A 20,290-nucleotide genomic window follows, 5' to 3' on the forward strand; every position below is an offset into this window, starting at 1 on the left:
TTGAAATGCAGAAGTTTTATTTAGAAAATATTTAAAGTAGAAAAACTCAGTGAAACCAAATAAAAAGAGAAGAAGAAGAGTAAAATGGCAGAAGAGAACTAGAAAGTACTGTAAGTGACCGACTATTGAAGCACAGGAAGTGAAGGTGTAATAAAGCAATTCCCACTTTGTTATGGCATCACCAAATCCCAATTTATTGTAAAAACAGCAGGGTTCCTGTTCCAGAGGTGAAGCCTGAAGACATGGAGTGGGGGTACAGCAGATACATAAAGAGAAGGAGAAAGGAACATAAATACAAGGTCTCAAAATGTTAAAACAAAGGAAGAGGTTGTCCGACAACAATTCATGTGAAGAGGGGAATGCTGAAAACTCAGAGGTTTGCCACTCAAAATTTCATCTCATTTTTGTACAGGTACATATTAAATGTGAACCCCCCAGGCTGCCAGGGAGGGTGCAATCTTAATTCCATCTGCAGACAGAGCAGAGGTAGTGCAGAGGGATACAGCACAAGAAGCAGCCCCTCCAACGCTAAAGTACTCACATGCACTATACACTGGAAGGAAGCTGCTCAGTCAGGAATAAGCATTACTGCCCAGACACACATTTACTGTAGGACTTAGAAAAACCCCTTAAGGCATTGGTATGTATACTGTACAACAAACAGTTTCACCAATAACTGAACCTTCATCAGCCCATTACACACACTTTCCTGCCGCAAACCCATAATATGTTCCATACCTAAGCCCTGCAAAATGAGTGAAACTTTGGCAAAGTGCACTTTCAAAAGGAGAGGTGTTGCCCCCCCCCCTCCCCCGGTGCAGAGAAACAGCCCTCTGAGAATAAAAGGGGGTATTTAACATTAAGCATATGATTTGGGCATTAAACAACTGCGATCCTTGCATGTTTATTTAATATTCTTCTTGGTCTTCAGGGGGTGCTCCTTCATCAGGTATAACAAAACCCTCCTGTATGGGAAAAGGAAAAGATATGAACTAGAAGCTGCAATAAGTGCCAGACCTAAACATGTACTGGTTTGAGGATCCAAATAGGCTGGGGGAGGATTAGGCCATTTTGGGCAGAATGTTAGGGTTAATATGTTAAATGTTAATATGAAGGTTCGGATTTGATTTGTTTCACATATAGCATGATTGCTCTTGTAAGGTTCAGTACAGCCCAAAAATTCTGCATTCAATGCATCACTATTATATACACATTTAAATACTGGCCAGTAAGGAATGTGGGCTTTTACCAACTCCTAAACATAAAACAAAAAAGGTTGCTTTAATTTATGGAGGACCAGTATTAAAGTGGGTGTAATAGCAGGACACTACCAATGAATATTCCTCACAAGTGAACTCTACAGACTGATCAAAGGGTAGAAGTCTCTGCCTTTCAGGGCACTCCACTGCTGACAGCCAAACGAGCATAATACAAGCCCTGCACACTCGCCATCCAAGCAGCCTGGCAGCATACAAGCCTAAACTTAATTTACTACCCCATTAAAGCCAAATGGAGAGTAGTTCTCAGAAGCCCAGATAAATGCCACTCACCCTACCATCTCAGTACTGCATCCCTAGCAATAAGAGGAGGAGGAAAAAAAAAGCTCACAGGCCAGTGTTCTGCATGCAGCTAAGGCACTTACATCTGTTGCGTATAGAATCTCTATAATCCTCTGTAAAACTGGGTCACTTTCACCTTCATTCTCCTGACAAATTAGCTCAATATTTCTCAGTTTGCCGAAGTAAAAGTCTCTTTCCTTTTCAAGATCCTCAACAGTAATCTTCAGTACATTTATCTGCAACAGGGAAGAAAGGCATACAGTCAAATGAAAAAGTCTGGGAACCCCACTTAAACAAAACTCCAAAGAATTATCATTGGTTGAGCTTTCAAAGTAGCTTCCTTTTAATATATAATTGCCTTATGGAAACAATAGTATTTCAGCAGTGACAAAGTTTATTGTATTAACAGAAAATATGCAATATGCATAATAACAAAATTAGATATTTGGGCAGCCCAACAGAGATATTACATCAATACTTAGATGAGCTCCTTTTGCAAATGTAATTGCATCTAGACGCCTCATATAGACTTTGATGAGTGTTGGGATTCTGGACAGCGGTATTTTTGACCATACGACCACAGAAAGGTCTCTCCAGTTCAGTGAAATTTGATGGCTGCCGAGCATGGACAACCTGCTTCAAATCATCCCATAGATTTTCGATTTTTCAATGATCCATTTCCTGATTCCATTACTTACAGTTGAAAGTCAAGTCGGGGGATTGTGACAGCCATTCCTGAATATTGTACTTGTCCCTCTGCATAAATGCCTTTGTAGAGTTTCAAGTGTGTTTAGGGTCATTGTCTTGGAATATTCAACCCCTGCATAACTTAAACTTTGTGACTGTTGTTTGAACATTATCCTGAAGAACTTGTTGATATTGGGTTGAATTCATCCGTCCCTCGACTTTAACAAGGGCCCTAGTAATCCCTGAACTAGCCACACAGCCCCACAGCATGATGGAACCATCACCAAATTTGACAGTAGGTAGCATGTGTTTTTCTTATATCACGCAAAGTGCTTTTTGCTATGACCAAATAATGCGCTTTGGACTGATGAGACAAATTTACAAAATGACGGTGGCTTGTCTAAATGAGCTTTTGCATAGAGTGCAGAAAGGGCTTTTCCTCATCACCCAGCAATACAGATATTATTTGTGCAAATTGCGCTGAATTGTAAAATGATGTACAGATACACCTGCATCTGCAGCAAGATGTTCTTGCAGGTCTTTGGAGGTGATCTTTGGGTTGTCTATAACCACTCACAATCCTCCACATATGCCGATTCTGTATTTTTCTTGGCCTGCCAGAACTGAGTTTTAAAGCAACTGTGCCTGCAGCCTTTCATTTCCTGATTCCATTACTTACAGTTGAAACTGACAGTTTAAACCTCTGAGATAGATTGTTCAGTATCATGGTTAAGGGGAAGGTTACAAAAAGCTTTGTTTTCAGATCTTGTGAGAATTGCTTTCAGGATCCCATGCGTCACTCTTTAGAGGAGAGTAAAACAGAAGCACAACTTGCAATTGGCCATTTTAAATACCTTTTCTCATCACTGGACACACCTGCCTATGAAATTCAAGGCTTCACAAGCTAATCGAACCAATTTGGTGTTGCCAGTAATCAGTATTGAGCAGTTATATGCATTCAAATTAGCAAAATTACAAGGGTACCCAAATATTTGCACAGCCAGTGCTTCACTAAAAATCTTTGTTCAAAAAACACCCCAGTACTCAGATGTTCCTGGGCAATGAAAGACATAACACTGTTTTCTTTTTTGTTAAAAGTGGAGTGCATTATGCAGGCTGAGAGGGGTTGCCAAACTTTTTCATATGACTGTATTAGTGGCTATTTGGACTACTTGGTCACATATAGACAGGCTGCCTGTATCCATAGGATAAGAACAATCATTATTTGATTAATAAATCATTTCAAGACCAAGGGAAATTGTAACATTAAAGAGTTGCAAGTTGAAGCTACGGAACCTGAACCCGCACACAGCCCTCAGCATCATTCCCAGAACACACTAGACATCAGCAGCAAATAAAGTAAACCCCCCCCCCCCGCGTGCAATTATTGTTCACATGCTGTAATTTACCGCTGGACATTTACCACTGGACATTTACCACTGATATACAGATTGATTTCCCAGACTTTTTACCTGCTGAATGAGCTCTGCAGATTCATCTTCTCCATTCCCTACAGTTGCTGGCTTCTTGCTGATCCCTTGGGCTGGCTTGTTACTTACTGTAGTTCTCTGAACAGGCACTGTCCTTTGGGGAGCTAAGAGAGACACACAAATACTTAGTAACAATCCCAAATAACTGTGCCTGCGCGCAAGTGTTGAAAAGCAAAACAGTGCAAAACACAGAAACCCGGATCCCTTTGTGCTCCAGTTCATAACAGTGCAGACATCCCACTCCCTGACAAGAACATGTACCAATTTTTGCCATTTTCTTTAAACCTGGTGTTGGGTCTGTTCTTGAAGCTTTTCCTTCAGATCCTCCAGCAAAACTATCATCTGGAAGAGGCACATCATTTCCAGGTGTTACAGTGCATTGAGAAGCAGCAGAGGATGAAAGCTCCTACTACAGTTAAGCACAAGGAACAGCTGGCAAACAATACATTCACCTACATGCCATTAGGCAGGAATGGATCCTGCAAATAAATTGCTGCCTTTGGGTATGACTTAGGGAATGAAGGTATATGTAACAAAGGGTCAGTGCTACTTGCCCTGCTGAAAATCTTGCTCATGAATTCACATAACATTATATTTATATAGCCTGGGTTTGGGCTAGACCGCAAGTTCTTTATACTGGTGTCTGGATTTTATGTATTTAATGAGGACATATTTTGCAGGACTATACAGAGATTGTTCATCATTCACATCAGTAGGGGGTAGGGCTACCACCTTTTGGAAATGATTTTACTGGCCAGGCTATGGTGAGCATGAGCAGGTGGTGACCAAGGGGGTGGAATGGTGACAAAGGGTGGGGTGATAGGGGGGTGGGCAATGACATAATGGTTGGAACACCTGCAGATTCTGGACAGAGCCAGTGTATTAGGGTGACAACCCTAGTAGGGAGCAGAGCAAGGTGTCACGCTCTTTATACAAGACAGAATTCCCTGGGTGCTTTGGTTTCCTTCCATACCCCAAAAACATACAGACAGGTTAAATGGCTCCGAACAAAACTACTATACAAAGTGTATGAACATAATAGAGACCTTGGATTGTAAGCTCCACTAGGGAAATGACTTATGGGAATGATGTAAAAACACTTTAATGAATAAGTTAGTGTACTCGCTCGTCTAGAGTTGTTTGTCTATTATACGTTGTATAGCTCTAAGGGGCAAATTCACTAACCTGCGGCGTTCGCTAGCGCAAGCTTCGCAGCACTTCGCCAGGGTGCCGCTAATGCAACAAAATCCGAAGTTGCGCTCAGGGAGGCGACCGGTAGCGAAGTTGCGCTAGTGTTAATTCGTCAAGAAAAGCGAAGTTACGCTAGGGATGCCTAATTTGCATACGGCGCCAAGTTAAAGTTGAATGGACGTATATGTAGCAGCAAAAACATTAAACTACACAAGCCTGGGAAAGCTTCATTAAATAAAATAGAGTTGATATTTTGACCTATACATGTGCCCACTGTATAGTTTAGGTGTCATATGTTAGGAAATGTAGGGGGGAAGGAGGGTGCCCCCAAAAAAATTTACAATCTTTTTCAGCCTATCACCCTTAAAAAAAGGAAAAGACACCAGTGTTTTTTGAGACTTAGAAAAAATGTAAACTTTTTTTGAAGCAATCCCTATCTACTATATTGCACTTTGCCTGGTCTGAGGTGGCGCAAGAGGTAACGTTCAGTAAAATGCGCAAGTTAGTGAATTAGAGTAGTTACGTCGTCCCTTCACCATAGAGCAACTTCGCCTGGCGTAAGGGTGCGAAGTAGCGCTAGAGTAGGTCCACTTCGCTAGCGAATTTATGCCAGCGCACCTTAACGCTAGCGTTAGGAGCTTCGCACTTTAGTGAATTTGCCCCTAAGGATCTTGTAGGGGTACAGAACCTTAAATCCAATGACAGTTTAAATCTATGTGCATCAGAAATATCGGACATATCTAGGGTCTACAATATCATGTTAAAAAAAGATAGTTTCTTGCAGATGTTGAGGGGTGTGGAACAACATGCTCTTTATACACGCTCTCACAGGTACTGGGGGGGGGTTGAAAAGGCCACATACCCATTTTAGTTCCTACAGCTATGACATGGCTACTTGATAACTAAATGCATGCATGGGTCCACAGACCTACAGGTATTTTGACTTATACCTGTGTTTCCAGAGCCTAAAGGTTTCTTAGGCTTGTTCAGGACTGGAGCAGACAGCACTGGAGCTGGGGCCGTCTCCTGTCCCTGGCGAGCTGCAACGGGGTCATAGTCTTTTCCATCATAATTTGCATCAAAGAATTTTTTGAACCATTGCACAAATTCAAAATTGTCCTGGAACTTTCCTTTTACCAGTTTGTCTACAGGAATTATCTAGGAAGCAGAATGGGGGGGGGGGGGGAGAGTGAAAGAGATTTTGATGTAACGGTAAATGTGTAATGAGAATTCAGAAAAACTAAAAAAAAGTCATTAAAATAGATGCTATAGCAGCATTGGTATTTCCCTGTAGTAAGCAAAATGTAACAGTCCATAAAACTATGCCAACATAGGTATTACGCTGTATCAAACAATTCAGAGAGATAACATTTGGATATGGTAGGTTTTTAAAGGACAATATAATGTGCAGTAAATAGGGCTTTAAAAAAAATCAGTTTACAGGGTAAGGAAGTGGCAAGTAGTACGGGTAAAAATAATCTTCTAGTCTTCTATAATAAATGGATATTTAAAATTATACGCAATATACATTAACATAAATTGTTTGTTATGCAGTACATATATTAATCCAGTCATCAATGCTCTGATTATACTGAAATTCACTCCTACACACTTTACCCCACAAGGCTTGAAGCTGATGTTGATGAAAGTACATAACACCTTTCCTCATGGTATCTATGGGGCACATTTACTAAGCTCGAGTGAAGGATTCAAAGTAAAAAAAAACTTCAATGGTCGAAGTACTTCGAAGTTTTTTTTTAGGGTACTTCAACCATCGAATAGGCTACTACGACTTCCATTCAAACGATTCAAACTAAAAATCATTCGACTATTCAACCATTCAATAGTCGAAGTACTGTCTCTTTAAAAAAAACTGACTACATACTTCAGCGGTATTTGCGGTAAATCCTTTGAATTCGATATTCAAATTCGTAGGATTTTACTTCGAGGGTTTATTAACCCTCGATATTCGACCCTTAGTAAATGTGCCCCTATGTGTCATTTGGACCCATTCTTCCAGGCAGAATTGCAGCAGTCTTTATTTTTAGAGAAGGCCACAGATTTTAAATTGGATGGGAAGCAGGGCAGTAACTGGGCCATTGCAGAACACCCACCTTCTTGTACACATGCCTTTGAACTTGTGTTTGGGATCACTGTGCTGCTAAGCTATTCAGCATTTAAGCACCCTGATTGGGTTGTACAGGATTTCTTCTACTTTGTTCTCTCTTTTTACAAGCTGCTCAATACCCACTGAAGAAAGCAGCCACACAGCACCATATATAACTGTTGCTATGGCGTTTGAGGTGTGGGTAATGTATGCTTTGAAATAAATATATATAGTGAATAAAGTACCCCCTTTTGTAAAATATAAGGATATTATAAGTTACCGAGGAGTTTCATGACCATATAAAAACACGAGGCCGAAGGCCGAGTGTTTTTATACAGGTCAGGAAACTCCGAGGTAACTTCTAATATCCTCATATTTTGCAACTGGGGGTACTTTATTTATTATAATACACAAGTTTCGGTGAGTCATGTGACAGAAATTACATTAGAACTCACCGTTTATAACTGATGACATCAGAACTCACCGAATATACAGAATATACACACACATAAATAAATGTGTAGTAATGGATAGCACTCACTTGTATTGCTCAAGAAGTTTGTATTAAATAGTAATAAAAAATTACATCCCATAAAAGGCCAGTGTATTATGCAGAGTTGTTGATATGGCCATCAATTCATATCTATAGTGCAATCTGGTGTGCCAATGGGACTGATATTATTCAATGATCTTAAAACCTGTGAAGGCAACAATGAATTGTTTGTTGCTCCCAAGACATCAATGTTTAAAGGACATCTATCATTGCCCGCAACTGAAGCTGTGGGGCCTGTTCTTTTGGTGAGCAAATTTGAATGAAGCACACTGGAAAGACAAACTTTTGCCTTATATCACAGTCAAAGTGTCCTTCTGTTCACAGGAGCACATTGGCATGCACAAATTTAAGCTAAGGAAGAAAAGGGGTAGAGTGAAATTCTGAGACAATATTGGTTTTCACATTGTATTATTTGTGGTTTTTTTGCCATTTGCTTTTTATTCAGCAGCTCTCTAGTTTACAATATCAGCATTAACTTAAATGTGAACCACCTCTTTCATAGGCATTATATAACACTATCTGATTGGGATACTGCTACTGCTGAAGGGGTTGTTCACCTTTAAGTTAACCTTTTGCATGATGTAGAGACAATTTGCAATTGGTCTACATCTTTCTTTTTTTTTAACAAAAGTTTCTTTATTTAGTTCAATACAGTACATTAACATGGATGAGATACAAGTTTACTCAGTGTATTCATGCAACACAAACATTATTACAGCGTTGTAATCAGTTTACCATAGCCATGACATCCTTATACCACGTTTGTAGCTTCTATACCTTGTATGTACTACCTTAATTACTCTGTTACTAGATATCCAATAAACCTAACTAAACTTAACTTTGCACTGCTTCATTATGTTTGTACTGCACTCCACCTATGTTGGGGAAGGGTCTGAGTAGGCATGTATATTTTCCTTGTCTGTTTAGGTTATCCTTGGAAACATTAGGGTAGTTGCCTTGGTTCTAATCGTGACTATCGTGTGCGTCAATCCAAGGGGACCATATTTTCTCAAACTTTGCCGGGCAACCTCGTCTTATATAGAGAAGTTTGTACAGTGGTACTGCATGTGCAATCTGCGTCTCCCAGAATTGTATATTTGGGGCCTGAGGCGCCTTCCATAGCAAGGTGATGGATTTACGGGCATAAGCAAACAGTATGGAAATCAATGCTTTCTCCGCTACCGTGGGAGCTAGATCCGCAACTTGATTCAGAAGCATACCCCGGGGTTCCACCATAATTGGTGTATCCATCATGTCAGACATATACTGTGCTATCTCCCTCCAGAACTTTTGTATCTTATTACACGACCAAACCATGTGCATGAAGTCTGCTGGAGAGAGATGGCACCTGGGGCATTCATCCACCTGGGTTGGGGACATTTTGGCTAGCACACTAGGGGTAAGATAAGCTCTGTGTAAAAACTTATATTGTATCATTTTATCCCGGGAAGCAACAATATGGTCAAAAATAGAACCGAGGACCTCTTTCCAGGCGTCAGTGTCTAACTCAGGGATATCATTACGCCACTTCTCAAGTAGTTTACCCAGTGGAGACTTCCCCGCAATAATCAAGATGGCATAGAAACTGGACAGGTGTTTGGTGTGTACGTTAGCTAGTGCCCTTTTTTCTATCTGCGTAGGCTCGGTGTTCATTATCACCCCTTTGAACTGGGCTTGTACGGCATGTCTTAGTTGGATATACCTAAAAAACATTTTATTGGGGAGATCGTACCTCTCTTTCAGGGTTTGAAAGTCCATTAGTTTACCATCTGACATTATATCCTGAATATACTTTATTCTGTAGTTTGCCCAGGCTTGAGGGTCCGGTACAGTCTGCATATGTGGCAATTTGGGGTTGCACCAAATAGGGATGAGCCCTGAGCAGTGACCCTCCGGTTTGGGGAGAAGGTCTACATCTTTCTATTCCCTAACCTGGTTGCTAGGGTGAAAAATACCCTAGCAGCCATGAACTGATTGGATAAGGGAATAGAAAGACTGGTTATAAAAATTAGCACTAATAAATGAATAGCCTTCCAAAGCATTTATTATTTTAGATGGGGTTAGGGACCCCAATTAAAAAGCCAGAAAAAGTCAGAAGATGACAAATAATTTTTTTTTTTCTTTATACTTTTTAAATTAAGATCAGTTGAAAAGTTGCTTAGAATTGGCCATTCTATAACATATTAAAAGTTCATTTTAAGGTGAGCCACAACTTTAAGACTTACTGCAGGATTTCACAATGCTGCACCAAATATACGTGGTAAGGGTCAGTACATAGAGAGACAAGGTGCACACCATCTCTACTATATATACTGTAAAACAATGTTATTCTGTATACTAGAAAATCTGAATTTACCTTATCCACGCCCATTTTTTTGAAGCTCGCTTGCAAGAGCTTAAAGTTGTGTATGTATTCATGTTCCAGTTTAGCTTGAAATTTTACTTTTTTGAGCACAACTGCTCCAGGGAAAAGCATGTCCATGAACTGACAGTACACACTACCTGCAAAGAGAGTACAATGACATTAGCAGCACAAAACTGGGTACCCAAGACTACGAAAATCCATCATAAAGGTCTCAACTCAAGTTCAGTCAGGAAACACACTAAAGAAGGTTAAAGAAAGATGGGTTTGAGCGGCATAGACATTGGGAACTGTGAGTATGTGATATAAGGGCTGGATGTATGGAGATTAAACCATAATTAAACATATTCCAAAAAAAGTCTGTTGAGAAGAGTGACCCCCACATGAATTTAGCAAAGTAAAGATGCCTAACGTCCTCTCCATATAAGCCAAAGAATACCTGAACACAATTGTTCGATTTTAGTCAAGTTTAGCTGCAACGACTCGTTGATCCATGCCAGCATATCATGGCGGCTCAGGTTGTCACTGGTCACAGATGTTGAATAAACATTAACAGCCATTTTCTGCAAAAAGAAAAGCAGAAGCCATTAACCATTTAACGAGAAAGCATTCATGTACGGGGTGTGTGACATCAGCAAAAAAAGCAAAGTAAATGGGAAAAAGCAAGGTAGTAGAATTATTGTATGGGAGTGAGACAAGAGAAATGAACTGGTTACATGGGTGGGGGGGACAAGATATAAGGGACACTGGCAGAACACACAGTACAGCTCAGAAGTGGTTACAACAGAGCAAGGCTTATTAAAAGAATAAAGGAGAACTTACAAGTGAGGTGACGACACAGGAAGGAAAGGGGTTACCGGGATACACACATGTTTGGGGGCAGGGTACAGAGAAGACTTCATCAAAGTTGAGTGGGGGTTACAGGAAATGGTTCCAGAGGAGGGAAAAAGGGAATTACACAAAGGAAGAGAGAGTTGTCAGAGAGAAGGAAAGGCTACAGGGGAAGCATTGACGCCGGTTGTGTGGCAGATAGAGAGGCGGTCACGCGACCAAGTAAGATAAACCCAAACAAGGGCGCTTCCTTGGGCAGAGAACTTGCCTCGCTACCACCGAACACACGCCGCTCCGATCGATTACCTACTTCTCGGGTTCGTTCAAACCGGCCTCACCCCGTGCTGATGTCACGCGCAGGGGATTGTACGTGCAATGCGGACAGACGTCATCTCAAGAGCAAAGCACATCCGGCGCGGTTGCTAAGTGACGCCAATAGCGCTTCCGATAATGTGATCATGGTACCGGATGTGGTATTAAAATCTTGGTCCTGGCAATCTGTCATAGAGACTAGAGCAATGGGTGTAAAGCTAAGGGGAGGGGGGCAACAAACACATTTCAGAGGGGAAAGGCAACTAAAGTCCAGTGACCACAAACCCAAAGTACAGATTGGAAAAACAACTAAAATACAGGGACAACAAATAAAATGCAAAGGGGAATGAATTTAAACTGCAGCAAGTACATTATTGGCAACGATTTGGCTTCTTCTCAGGAAAATGCAAAAACAGCCATTTGTGAATAATCACTTGCGCTGATTACAATGCTAGCAAACAGCAAGACATTATCTGGGACATTTGTCACTTCTACTAACACATTTTGTAACGAGGGTGACAAATTTCCCTGTGGCATTGCCCTACAAGTGATCTAGAGTGTATCAAGGATTTCCTACAAGTGATCTAGAGTGTATCAAGGATTTCCTACAGGTGATCTAGAGTGTATCAAGGATTTCCTACAAGTGATCTAGAATGTATCAAGGATTTCCTACAAGTGATCTAGAGTGTATCAAGGATTTCCTACAAGTGATCTAGAGTGTATCAAGGATTTCCTACAAGTGATCTAGGGTGTATAAAGGATTTCCTACAAGTGATCTAGAGTGTATCAAGGATTTCCTACAAGTGATCTAGAGTGTATCAAGGATTTCCTACAAGTGATCTAGAATGTATCAAGGATTTCCTACAAGTGACTAGAGTGTATCAAGGATTTCCTACAAGTGATCTAGAGTGTATCAAGGATTTCCTACAAGTGATCTAGAGTGTATCAAGGATTTCCTACAAGTGATCTAGAGTGTATCAAGGATTTCCTACGAGTGATCTAGAGTGTACCAAGGATTTCAAGTAGGAGAGGACCTTGGTATCTATCTGCTAATGGACTGTGTAGGGCAGAACTCCAAAAAGCGATGCGGTGGGTCGTGCTGCGAGGAAATGCAGGCACCAATATAGAAACATTGCAGCTACAAACTACATGCATCTGACTGTGGATGAAGACGCGGCATTTGCATCAGACAGTCGGATGCATGTCATTTGTAGCTGCGGTGTTTCTATAACTTACGTTATATTTGGTGCCTCCGACTGGTCGCCTGTGTTTTCTCGCAGCGTGACCCATCGCACCGCATCGCTTTGTAGAGTTCTGCCCTTAAAATCGTATAAGATATGTTGATGTCATTTTGCTGATCCTAGCCACCTGCTCCAGCAATACTACTTTGAATGTATATCACTACCGTTTATCTGCTACAAAACAGCAATGGCAGAGCTACTTAGATTTGTTCTGCTTATATACACAGTGCTCCTTAAAGGGGAAGGAAACCTCGTCGGCGCTAACCCCCCTCCCCCCCTCCCGTGTATTGCCCCCCCTCCCTCCTCCCCCCTGGCCTACCCCTCCCACTGGGCAAATGCCCCTAACTTGTTACTTACCCTTCTGCGCAGGTCCAGTCCAGGGAGTTCACAGGCGACATCTTCTTCCACGCGATCTTCTTCCTCCTTTGACCGGCGTTTTGGCGCATGCGCAGTAGGAGCATTTCGCCGGTACGGATCTACTGCGCATGCGCCAAAGGTCACGCGCATGCGCAGTAGATCGTACCGGCGAACCGATCCTACTGCGCATGCGCCGGTCAAAGCAGGAAGAAGATCGCGTGGAAGAAGATGTCGCCTGTGAACTCCCTGGACTGGACCTGCGCAGAAGGGTAAGTAACAAGTTAGGGGCATTTGCCCAGCGGGAGGGGTAGGCCAGGGGGGAGGAGGGAGGGGGGCAATACACGGGAGGGGGGGAGGGGGGTTAGCGCCGACGAGGTTTCCTTCCCATTTAAGGCAATGTCTTCCTTTAACCCTCCCATTGTCTGTCATTATTTTTCTTTATCCCTGCTCCCATCTACTTAATCCAGCTCTTATACACCTTACAACTACCTCCAACCCGTTTTCTTTCCAGTTACTGCCCATACAAGGATGCACATTCACTTCAAATCCTTTCCCCACATCTTCTCACTCTTTTTATTACTTTTAATGGCTGCAGGTGATGTCTAAAACCGAGACCTTGCTCCATACCAACTTATATTCTTGCTCCTTATTCTTTCCCTGTGCTCAGTCTTTGGTTCCTCTAATATTGCTAAACTTCCTTCCTGTAAAGATACTTTTCCTTGGCCAGTGATGTTCAGGTCAGCGCCTGAGAAGTGCAGTGTTGCTTGTGGCACAATGTAGTGTGGACAAGCTGTGATGATGCTGCGCTCATTGTGACATTGTGTGTGTTGTGGTTCCGCACAACTTTTTTCAATATTTAGAGAGGTAAATTGCTTCACTCTTTGCTTAGTTACTTTAGTTACCTGGCCTTTTCCTGTTAAAGATTTGATCCAGTTTTAACCCTAGCCCAACTTGACTATTCCTGGTTGCTGCCTGGCCCAACTCCTGACCTTCAATCCAGTTTTGCCAGCCTTGACCTCAGCCTGTCTGACCATTGCTTTGTCTAAATCAGTGATCCAAAACCAGTGACTCACAAGCAACATGTAGCTCACCAACCCCTTGGCTGATGTTCCCAGTGGCCTCAAAGCAGGTGCTCATTGTTCAATTCCTGGCTTGAAGAAAAGTTGTGGTTGCATAAAAAACAAGTTAACAGGCAAACAGAACCGCACGTAGACTGCCAGTCCACATAGGGGCTACCAGTAGTCAACAACAACCCATAATTGGAACTCCCAGGAACTTTCTGCATGCTTGTATTGCTTTCCAATTTTTTTTTTTTAATGTTTGAATGTGGCTCACAAAAGGTAAGTAAGAAGGATTCAGCGGTAAATATGTTGACTTATTCTTGCACACATCCCAAGGAATTTGTTTTTAAGAAGAATACCTAAGTACCCCAGACTGCATTAAATTTCTGCGGCAACCCCTGGCATAGTATGTCAGTTTTTGGTTGGGCAGTGAGTTGTTAATCAGGCTGTGCCAGGTTGGTATCGGCAGGTGGACTGTTGCTTTCCAATTTAAAAGAATGGCTTTTTTTTGCATAATAAAGGCGTTAAAGTTAACATATTCTGGTGTGGTTATTGATGTCCATATCTTCTACCCCTAGAAGGCAAATCAGAGGTGACAATAGTCTTGGTAATTTTAAAACATCAGAAATGTAATACACAATATCTTTTCAGAAGCATTGGATTAGTGTACAGTGCCAAAATACATGCATGTAAGAACCAATGTCCCCTACACATTTTACACAAGTATCAGATGCCAGTTCACAGACGACATCTTCTTCCACGCGATCTTCTTCCTGCTTTGAACGGCGTTTTGGCGCATGCGCCAAAAGTCACAAAGTACTTTTGGCTCATGCGCAGTAGATCGTACCGGCGAAATGCTCCTACTGCGCATGCGCCGGTCAAAGCAGGAAGAAGATCGCGTGGAAGAAGATGTCGTCTGTGAACTCCCTGGACTGGACCTGCGCAGAAGGGTAAGTAACAATTTAGGGGCATTTGCCCAGCGGGACGGGTAGGCCAGGGGGGAGGGTGGGCAACACACGGGAGGGGGGGAGGGTTTTTGCACCAACTAGGTTTCCTTCCCCTTTAAGTGCCTTTTGGAACACATCGGTCACTGTTAGCAATTGAGTGGTAATGATGTTGAGGGTCCCCGGTACAGGAGGTTGGCCAGGGCTTCCAACGAGCCCTTAATATTAGCTTCCAGTATAATGGAGGTGTTGTCCAAATGAGGGGTTAGCCACAAGTGGCCATAAGTAAGCTGGCTGGCCAGAAAATACATTTTCAGATTTGGGAGGGCCAAGCCACCTAGGGTAACTGGGGCTTGTAGGATTTTCATGTTTAGGCATGGGCGGTCACCTGCCGAGAGATATCTTCTGGTTAATCTATCTATATGTTTGAACCACTGGGATCTGGGGGTTATTGGGGAGTTGTGTAGGGCATACAGAAATTTAGCGTGGAACATCATTTTGAATGTTTATTCTACCTGGTAGGGTAAGGAGGACATCAATTTTTGAGGATAAGGCTCTGGTTATTGGGGTAAAGTTGGTCTTCTCATATTCTTTGCATTTCCTTGTAATAATGACCCCTATTTAAAAGACTGTACCACTATGAGATGGCCTGTGTTTAGTGCCTGGCAATTGGGAAGCGGGTCAAGAGGAAAAATTACAGACTTGGAGGAACCTGGCAATTACTCAGGACTGAGAGTAAATCAAACCACCATGGCCAGTGCAGAGTCTAATGCCCCCTTAGAGTTGGCCAGATATAGCAGCATACTGTCTGCGTATAACGACCTTTTTTGCATTATTTTACCTGTAGACCTAATATGTTCGGGGAATCTCTGATTAGTATTGCCAAGGGTTCTATAGCTAATGACAGGGAGCATCCCTGTTTATAGCTAATGACAGGGAGCATCCCTGTCTGGTGCCATGTTCCAGATTAATGGATCCTGACAGCATGCCATTCACTAATACTCTGGCCTTGGGGTGTCAGTGCAGAGCTTTCACCCAGGTCACAAAAGGGATTCAATAACAAACAATCTAAGAGCCTCCCAAAGGTAAGACCAGGAGACAGTATCAAATGCTTTAGCGGTATCCGATGACACCAGTATTCTATTGCCTTTATTATCATAATTTGCCTCTAGATTATTTAACAGCCTTCTGATATTAATATCAGTGGTATTATTGGGCATAAAGCCCATCTGGTCTGGATGAACAACTGCCCTCACAGCCCTCTTGAGTCTGTTAGCCAGTGTTTTAGAAAATATTTTTACATCGCAATTTAGGAGGGAAATGGGGCAATAGGAGTCACAATTGTGGGGGGCTTTACCCTCCTTATGAATAAGTGTAATGTGGGCCATGAAACATGTGTCAGGGAGTGTGTAATTTTCGATCCTTTGTTAAAAATAGGTTTAAGTTTAGAGGATAATACTTGGAAGGCCATCAGGACCTGGGGTGTGACCAGCAAGCATTGCAGCTATAGCATCCCTTAGTTCCTCTTCAGTGATATCACTGTCTAGGTACTCTCTAATTTCTTGGGGAATGATAGGGAAAACTATGTTCCCCAGGTATTCCAGAAGCTAGTAGTGCGGGGCAATGGGGGCAGGGCTGCATAGATGTTTTGGAAATATTTTCTGAAGTGCTCTACTATATAGTTTTTTTGCGAATATGACTAGCAATTGCACTCTCCATACTAGCAATGTGCCCCCTTGGTTTTCCTGGAGAGTTTATATTAGAGCCCAAGAGGCCTAAAATGAATCTGTACAATTTGTGCAAATAATTATAAAATGACAAAGTGTTCAGTTATAAAAATACTTGCATAGATTAGGTCTATATGCAAACTTTATAAATATTGTGGTGTGAATTGCTTGTGATCCAATTAAGTTATTTTCTTTTGAGGACCCAAAGTATTGCATACCTCCCAACTGTCCCATTTTCTGTGGGACAGTCCCAATATTCACATAGTTACATAGACAAAGTCCATCAAGAAAACCCAGTATCCATACACACACCCCTCATACTTTCAGATAAATTACATATACACATATCTATACTAAGTATAGAATTTAGTAATACAATAGCCTTTGATATTATGTCTATCCAAGAAATCATCCAAGCCACTCTTAAAGGCATTAACAGAATCAGCATCACAAAATCACCCGGCAGTGCATTCCACAACCACACTGTAAATAACCACCTATGTTGCTTCAAATGAAAGTTCTTTTCTTCTGGTCTGAAGGGATGGCCTCTGGCAGGCCCGGACTGGCAATCTGTGGGTTCTGGCAAATGCCAGAGTGGCTGCTATAAGGTCCCATAGAAAGTCGGTATTTAGTGGGCTGGTGGGGGATGTTTGGGCCTCTGTGTGGGCTGATTGGGTCTCTGTGTACCTTAAATGCCAGGGCCTATTTTAATTCTCAGTCCGGACCTGGCCTCTGGTATGGTGATCCTCTTTATGGGTAAAAAGGTCCCCTGAGATTTGTCTATAATGTCCTCTAATGTACTTTAAAGTCTAATCATGTCCCCTCGCAAGAGTCTTTTTTCCAGAGAAAACAACCCCAACTTTGACAGTTTACCCTCATAATTTAAGTCTTCCATCCCTCTAATCAGCTTAGTTGCACTTAGTCTCTGCACTCTCTCCAGCTCATTTATATCTCTCTTAAAGGAGAAGGAAACCCTTTCGGCACAAAACACCTCCCCCGTAGGCCCCCCCGGGCAAATGCCCCTAAATTGCTACGTAATCCTCGGCACAGGTCCTCTCCTGTGGAGTTCGCAGGCGCCATCTTCTCCCGTGCAGTCTTCTTCCTGGATTCCCCAGTGTTTGGCGGCGCATGCGCAGTAGGAGCATTTGCCGAAAGTCACGAAGTTGCTGAAAAAAGAAATCGGAAAACTTTGTGACTTTCAGCGCATGCGCAGTAGAGCTGAACCAGCAAATGCTCCTACTGCGCATGCGCCACCAAACCCCCGGGGAATCCAGGAAGAAGACCGCACGGGAGAAGAGGGCGTCTGCCAACTCCCCGGGAGAGGACCTGCGCCGAGGGGTAAGTAGCAACTTAGGGGCATTTGCCCAGGGGGAGGGGTTTTGCGCCAAAAGGGTTTCCTTCTCCTTTAAGGACTGGAGTCCAAAACTGCACTGCATACTCCAGATGAGGCCTCACCAGGGACCTATAAAGAGGCATAATTATGTTTTCATCCCTTGAGTCAATGCCCTTTTTTATGCAAGACAGAACTTGTGCATTTATCAACATTGAACCTCATTTTCCAGTTTTCTGCCCAGTTTCCCAACCTAGACTAGTTACTCTGCAAAGTGGCAGCATCGTGCATGGGACCTTTAGTTCTGTACAATGCTTTAGCAAAGTCTAAGTAAATCACATCCACTGCCATCCCAGAAACGAGGTCCCTGCTTACCTCCTCATAAAAAGAAATCAAGATAGTCTGGCAAGATCTATTACGCATAAAACCAAGCTGGCACACACTCATAGTATTATGATTTGCTATTATTTACAAATAAAATAAACTTTCAAAAATATTTGATACTTAGGAAATACACAGCGCATTTGAAAAGTATAATCTTCCCTTTGGTAGGAGTTTTGAAACTGCGATGTGGCAGTACCATAAGGAATAATACTGATCCAATGGGTCCGTTATTATACATCCAGAATAGACACGATTGGGGGGCGTGTCTTAATGAATATCGTCATCCGAGTAGTAGGATCCACATGAAGGATGGAGAGGTGATGACGCTGACTAAGCTTGGCGCACCTTTCGTGACTAAGATCTCGCGAGAAGTGAAGACAATGACGCACATTGTGGAAGTCTACTTCTATATGCGCACAAAACGGATTCATCATTTTCTTCTTGACAAAGCTTCTAAGCGAAACGCGCGTCGGCGTTCCTTGTTTTTTAATCAAAATTCTGTATTTGGTTCAGATAGAAATCTCTCTCCTCTTTTAGAAAAAAAAGTTTCTTTCAACAGAGTAACGGTTCATCCTAGAATTTAACGGATGTGGGTGTTGATTGTCTTTGGGTCAAATCCAATCTTTTCTACAACCTTCATTCTTTCTTCCATTCTAAGGGGCCGTGGGTTTGAGGCTTTTTAGGGTTACCCTAATAATTGAGAGAGGCTATGTAAGAGTAATATCAAGGCCACAGGCCCGGTTACCCTGTCCTGCCTTAACTTTGTGGTGTCCCAGGCTTTAGAAAATAACAGGTAGTTAGTTTGCGGGACAACTCCACCATCTATTCTTTCCAATTTCTCCTAACTTTTTTATGGATTATGACTGCATGATCTTTTAACCCTCTAGCAACCTGGGCCAATTATTTATTCTTATACTCCTTTTTAATTAGTTAACAAATTACCTAGTTTTAATCACTCTAATTTATTGCACTGTACCTTATGGCATATTAACTGTATAATAAGTGTTGAAATATCAATTATTTTTTTTTAGCTTTTTCAGTCGGGATATATAAATGAACTCACATATGTAATTAATTGAATTATCCTGAATTGGTGGATTCATTTATAGAACTCAGTATTAATGAATTAAAATAATAGTTGCATTAGCACATATTGAATCTGCACAGCACTTTAATTTAGCGCTTTATTAGGTATTGAACGAGACCTTTAGGTATTGAATGAGACCTTTAGTCTTTGTAAACTGGTAATTTATTAGCAACAGGGTTTCTTTTTCTTAATCTTTTAAATTTTGTTATAGTATCTGACTTGGTCAGACCCTAGCCAACAGCTGCTTAAAAGGGTCCTTAAAGGAGAAGGAAACCTCCTCGGTGCTAACCCCCCACCCCCCCTCCTCCCCCTGGCCTACCCCTCCCGCTGGGCAAATGCCCCTAACTTGTTACTTACCCTTCTGCGCAGGTCCAGTCCAGGGAGTTCACAGGCGACATCTTCTTCCACGCGATCTTCTTCCTGCTGTGAACGGCATTTTGGCGCATGCGCAGTAGGATCATTTCGCCGGTACGGATCTACTGCGCATGCGCCAAAAGTCACGCGCATGCGCAGTAGATCGTACCGGCGAAATGATCCTACTGCGCATGCGCCGGTCAAAGGAGGAAGAAGATCGCGTGGAAGAAGATGTCGCCTGTGAACTCCCTGGACTGGACCTGCGCAGAAGGGTAAGTAACAAGTTAGGGGCATTTGCCCAGCGGGAGGGGTAGGCCAGGGGGGAGGAGGGAGGGGGGGCAATACACGGGAGGGGGGAGGGGGGTTAGCGCCGACGAGGTTTCTAAATTTCAATTTTGCTTATGAACTATAGTAGTGTTTCTAAAGCAAACAGATCAGTTTATTGTTCTTTAAGAGGGGATGTAGGGGCAGAAAGGTAGGGGGCTGGTCCACAGCTAGTCCAAAGCAACAGATTTGCCATTTAGTGGGAAGATGCTGGGAAGTACAGCTCTGAACTGGCGTGTATGGAGCAGGCTGACTCTCAGAGCACCATGGGAGGCAGAATCGTTAATGGTGGGGGGAGTGCAAGGAAGGAAAGGCAAGTTTTAGTTATAGGGGATTTAATTATTAGAAAGGTAGATAGAGAAATCCATTGCAAGGATCCTTCATACAGT

At 42.4% G+C, this 20,290-nt stretch overlaps 1 protein-coding gene across 1 annotated transcript in view; it reads right to left on the minus strand.

Moving 5' to 3' along the window:
* The window catches only part of mapre1.L (microtubule associated protein RP/EB family member 1 L homeolog), a gene marked incomplete at its 5' end in the record, with an annotated part of 26,629 nt that continues 6,339 nt past the window's right edge, over positions 1 to 20,290 (minus strand). The window contains 7 exon segments of the mRNA NM_001087427.1: positions 1 to 965; positions 1,643 to 1,795; positions 3,719 to 3,840; positions 3,998 to 4,078; positions 5,878 to 6,085; positions 9,944 to 10,089; positions 10,389 to 10,512. Coding sequence (NP_001080896.1) covers positions 909 to 965; positions 1,643 to 1,795; positions 3,719 to 3,840; positions 3,998 to 4,078; positions 5,878 to 6,085; positions 9,944 to 10,089; positions 10,389 to 10,509 — 888 coding nt within the window. The 3' untranslated portion in view covers positions 1 to 908.

This window comes from Xenopus laevis, chromosome 9_10L (genome assembly GCF_017654675.1).
Source record: "Xenopus laevis strain J_2021 chromosome 9_10L, Xenopus_laevis_v10.1, whole genome shotgun sequence".
Lineage (NCBI taxonomy): Eukaryota > Metazoa > Chordata > Amphibia > Anura > Pipidae > Xenopus > Xenopus laevis.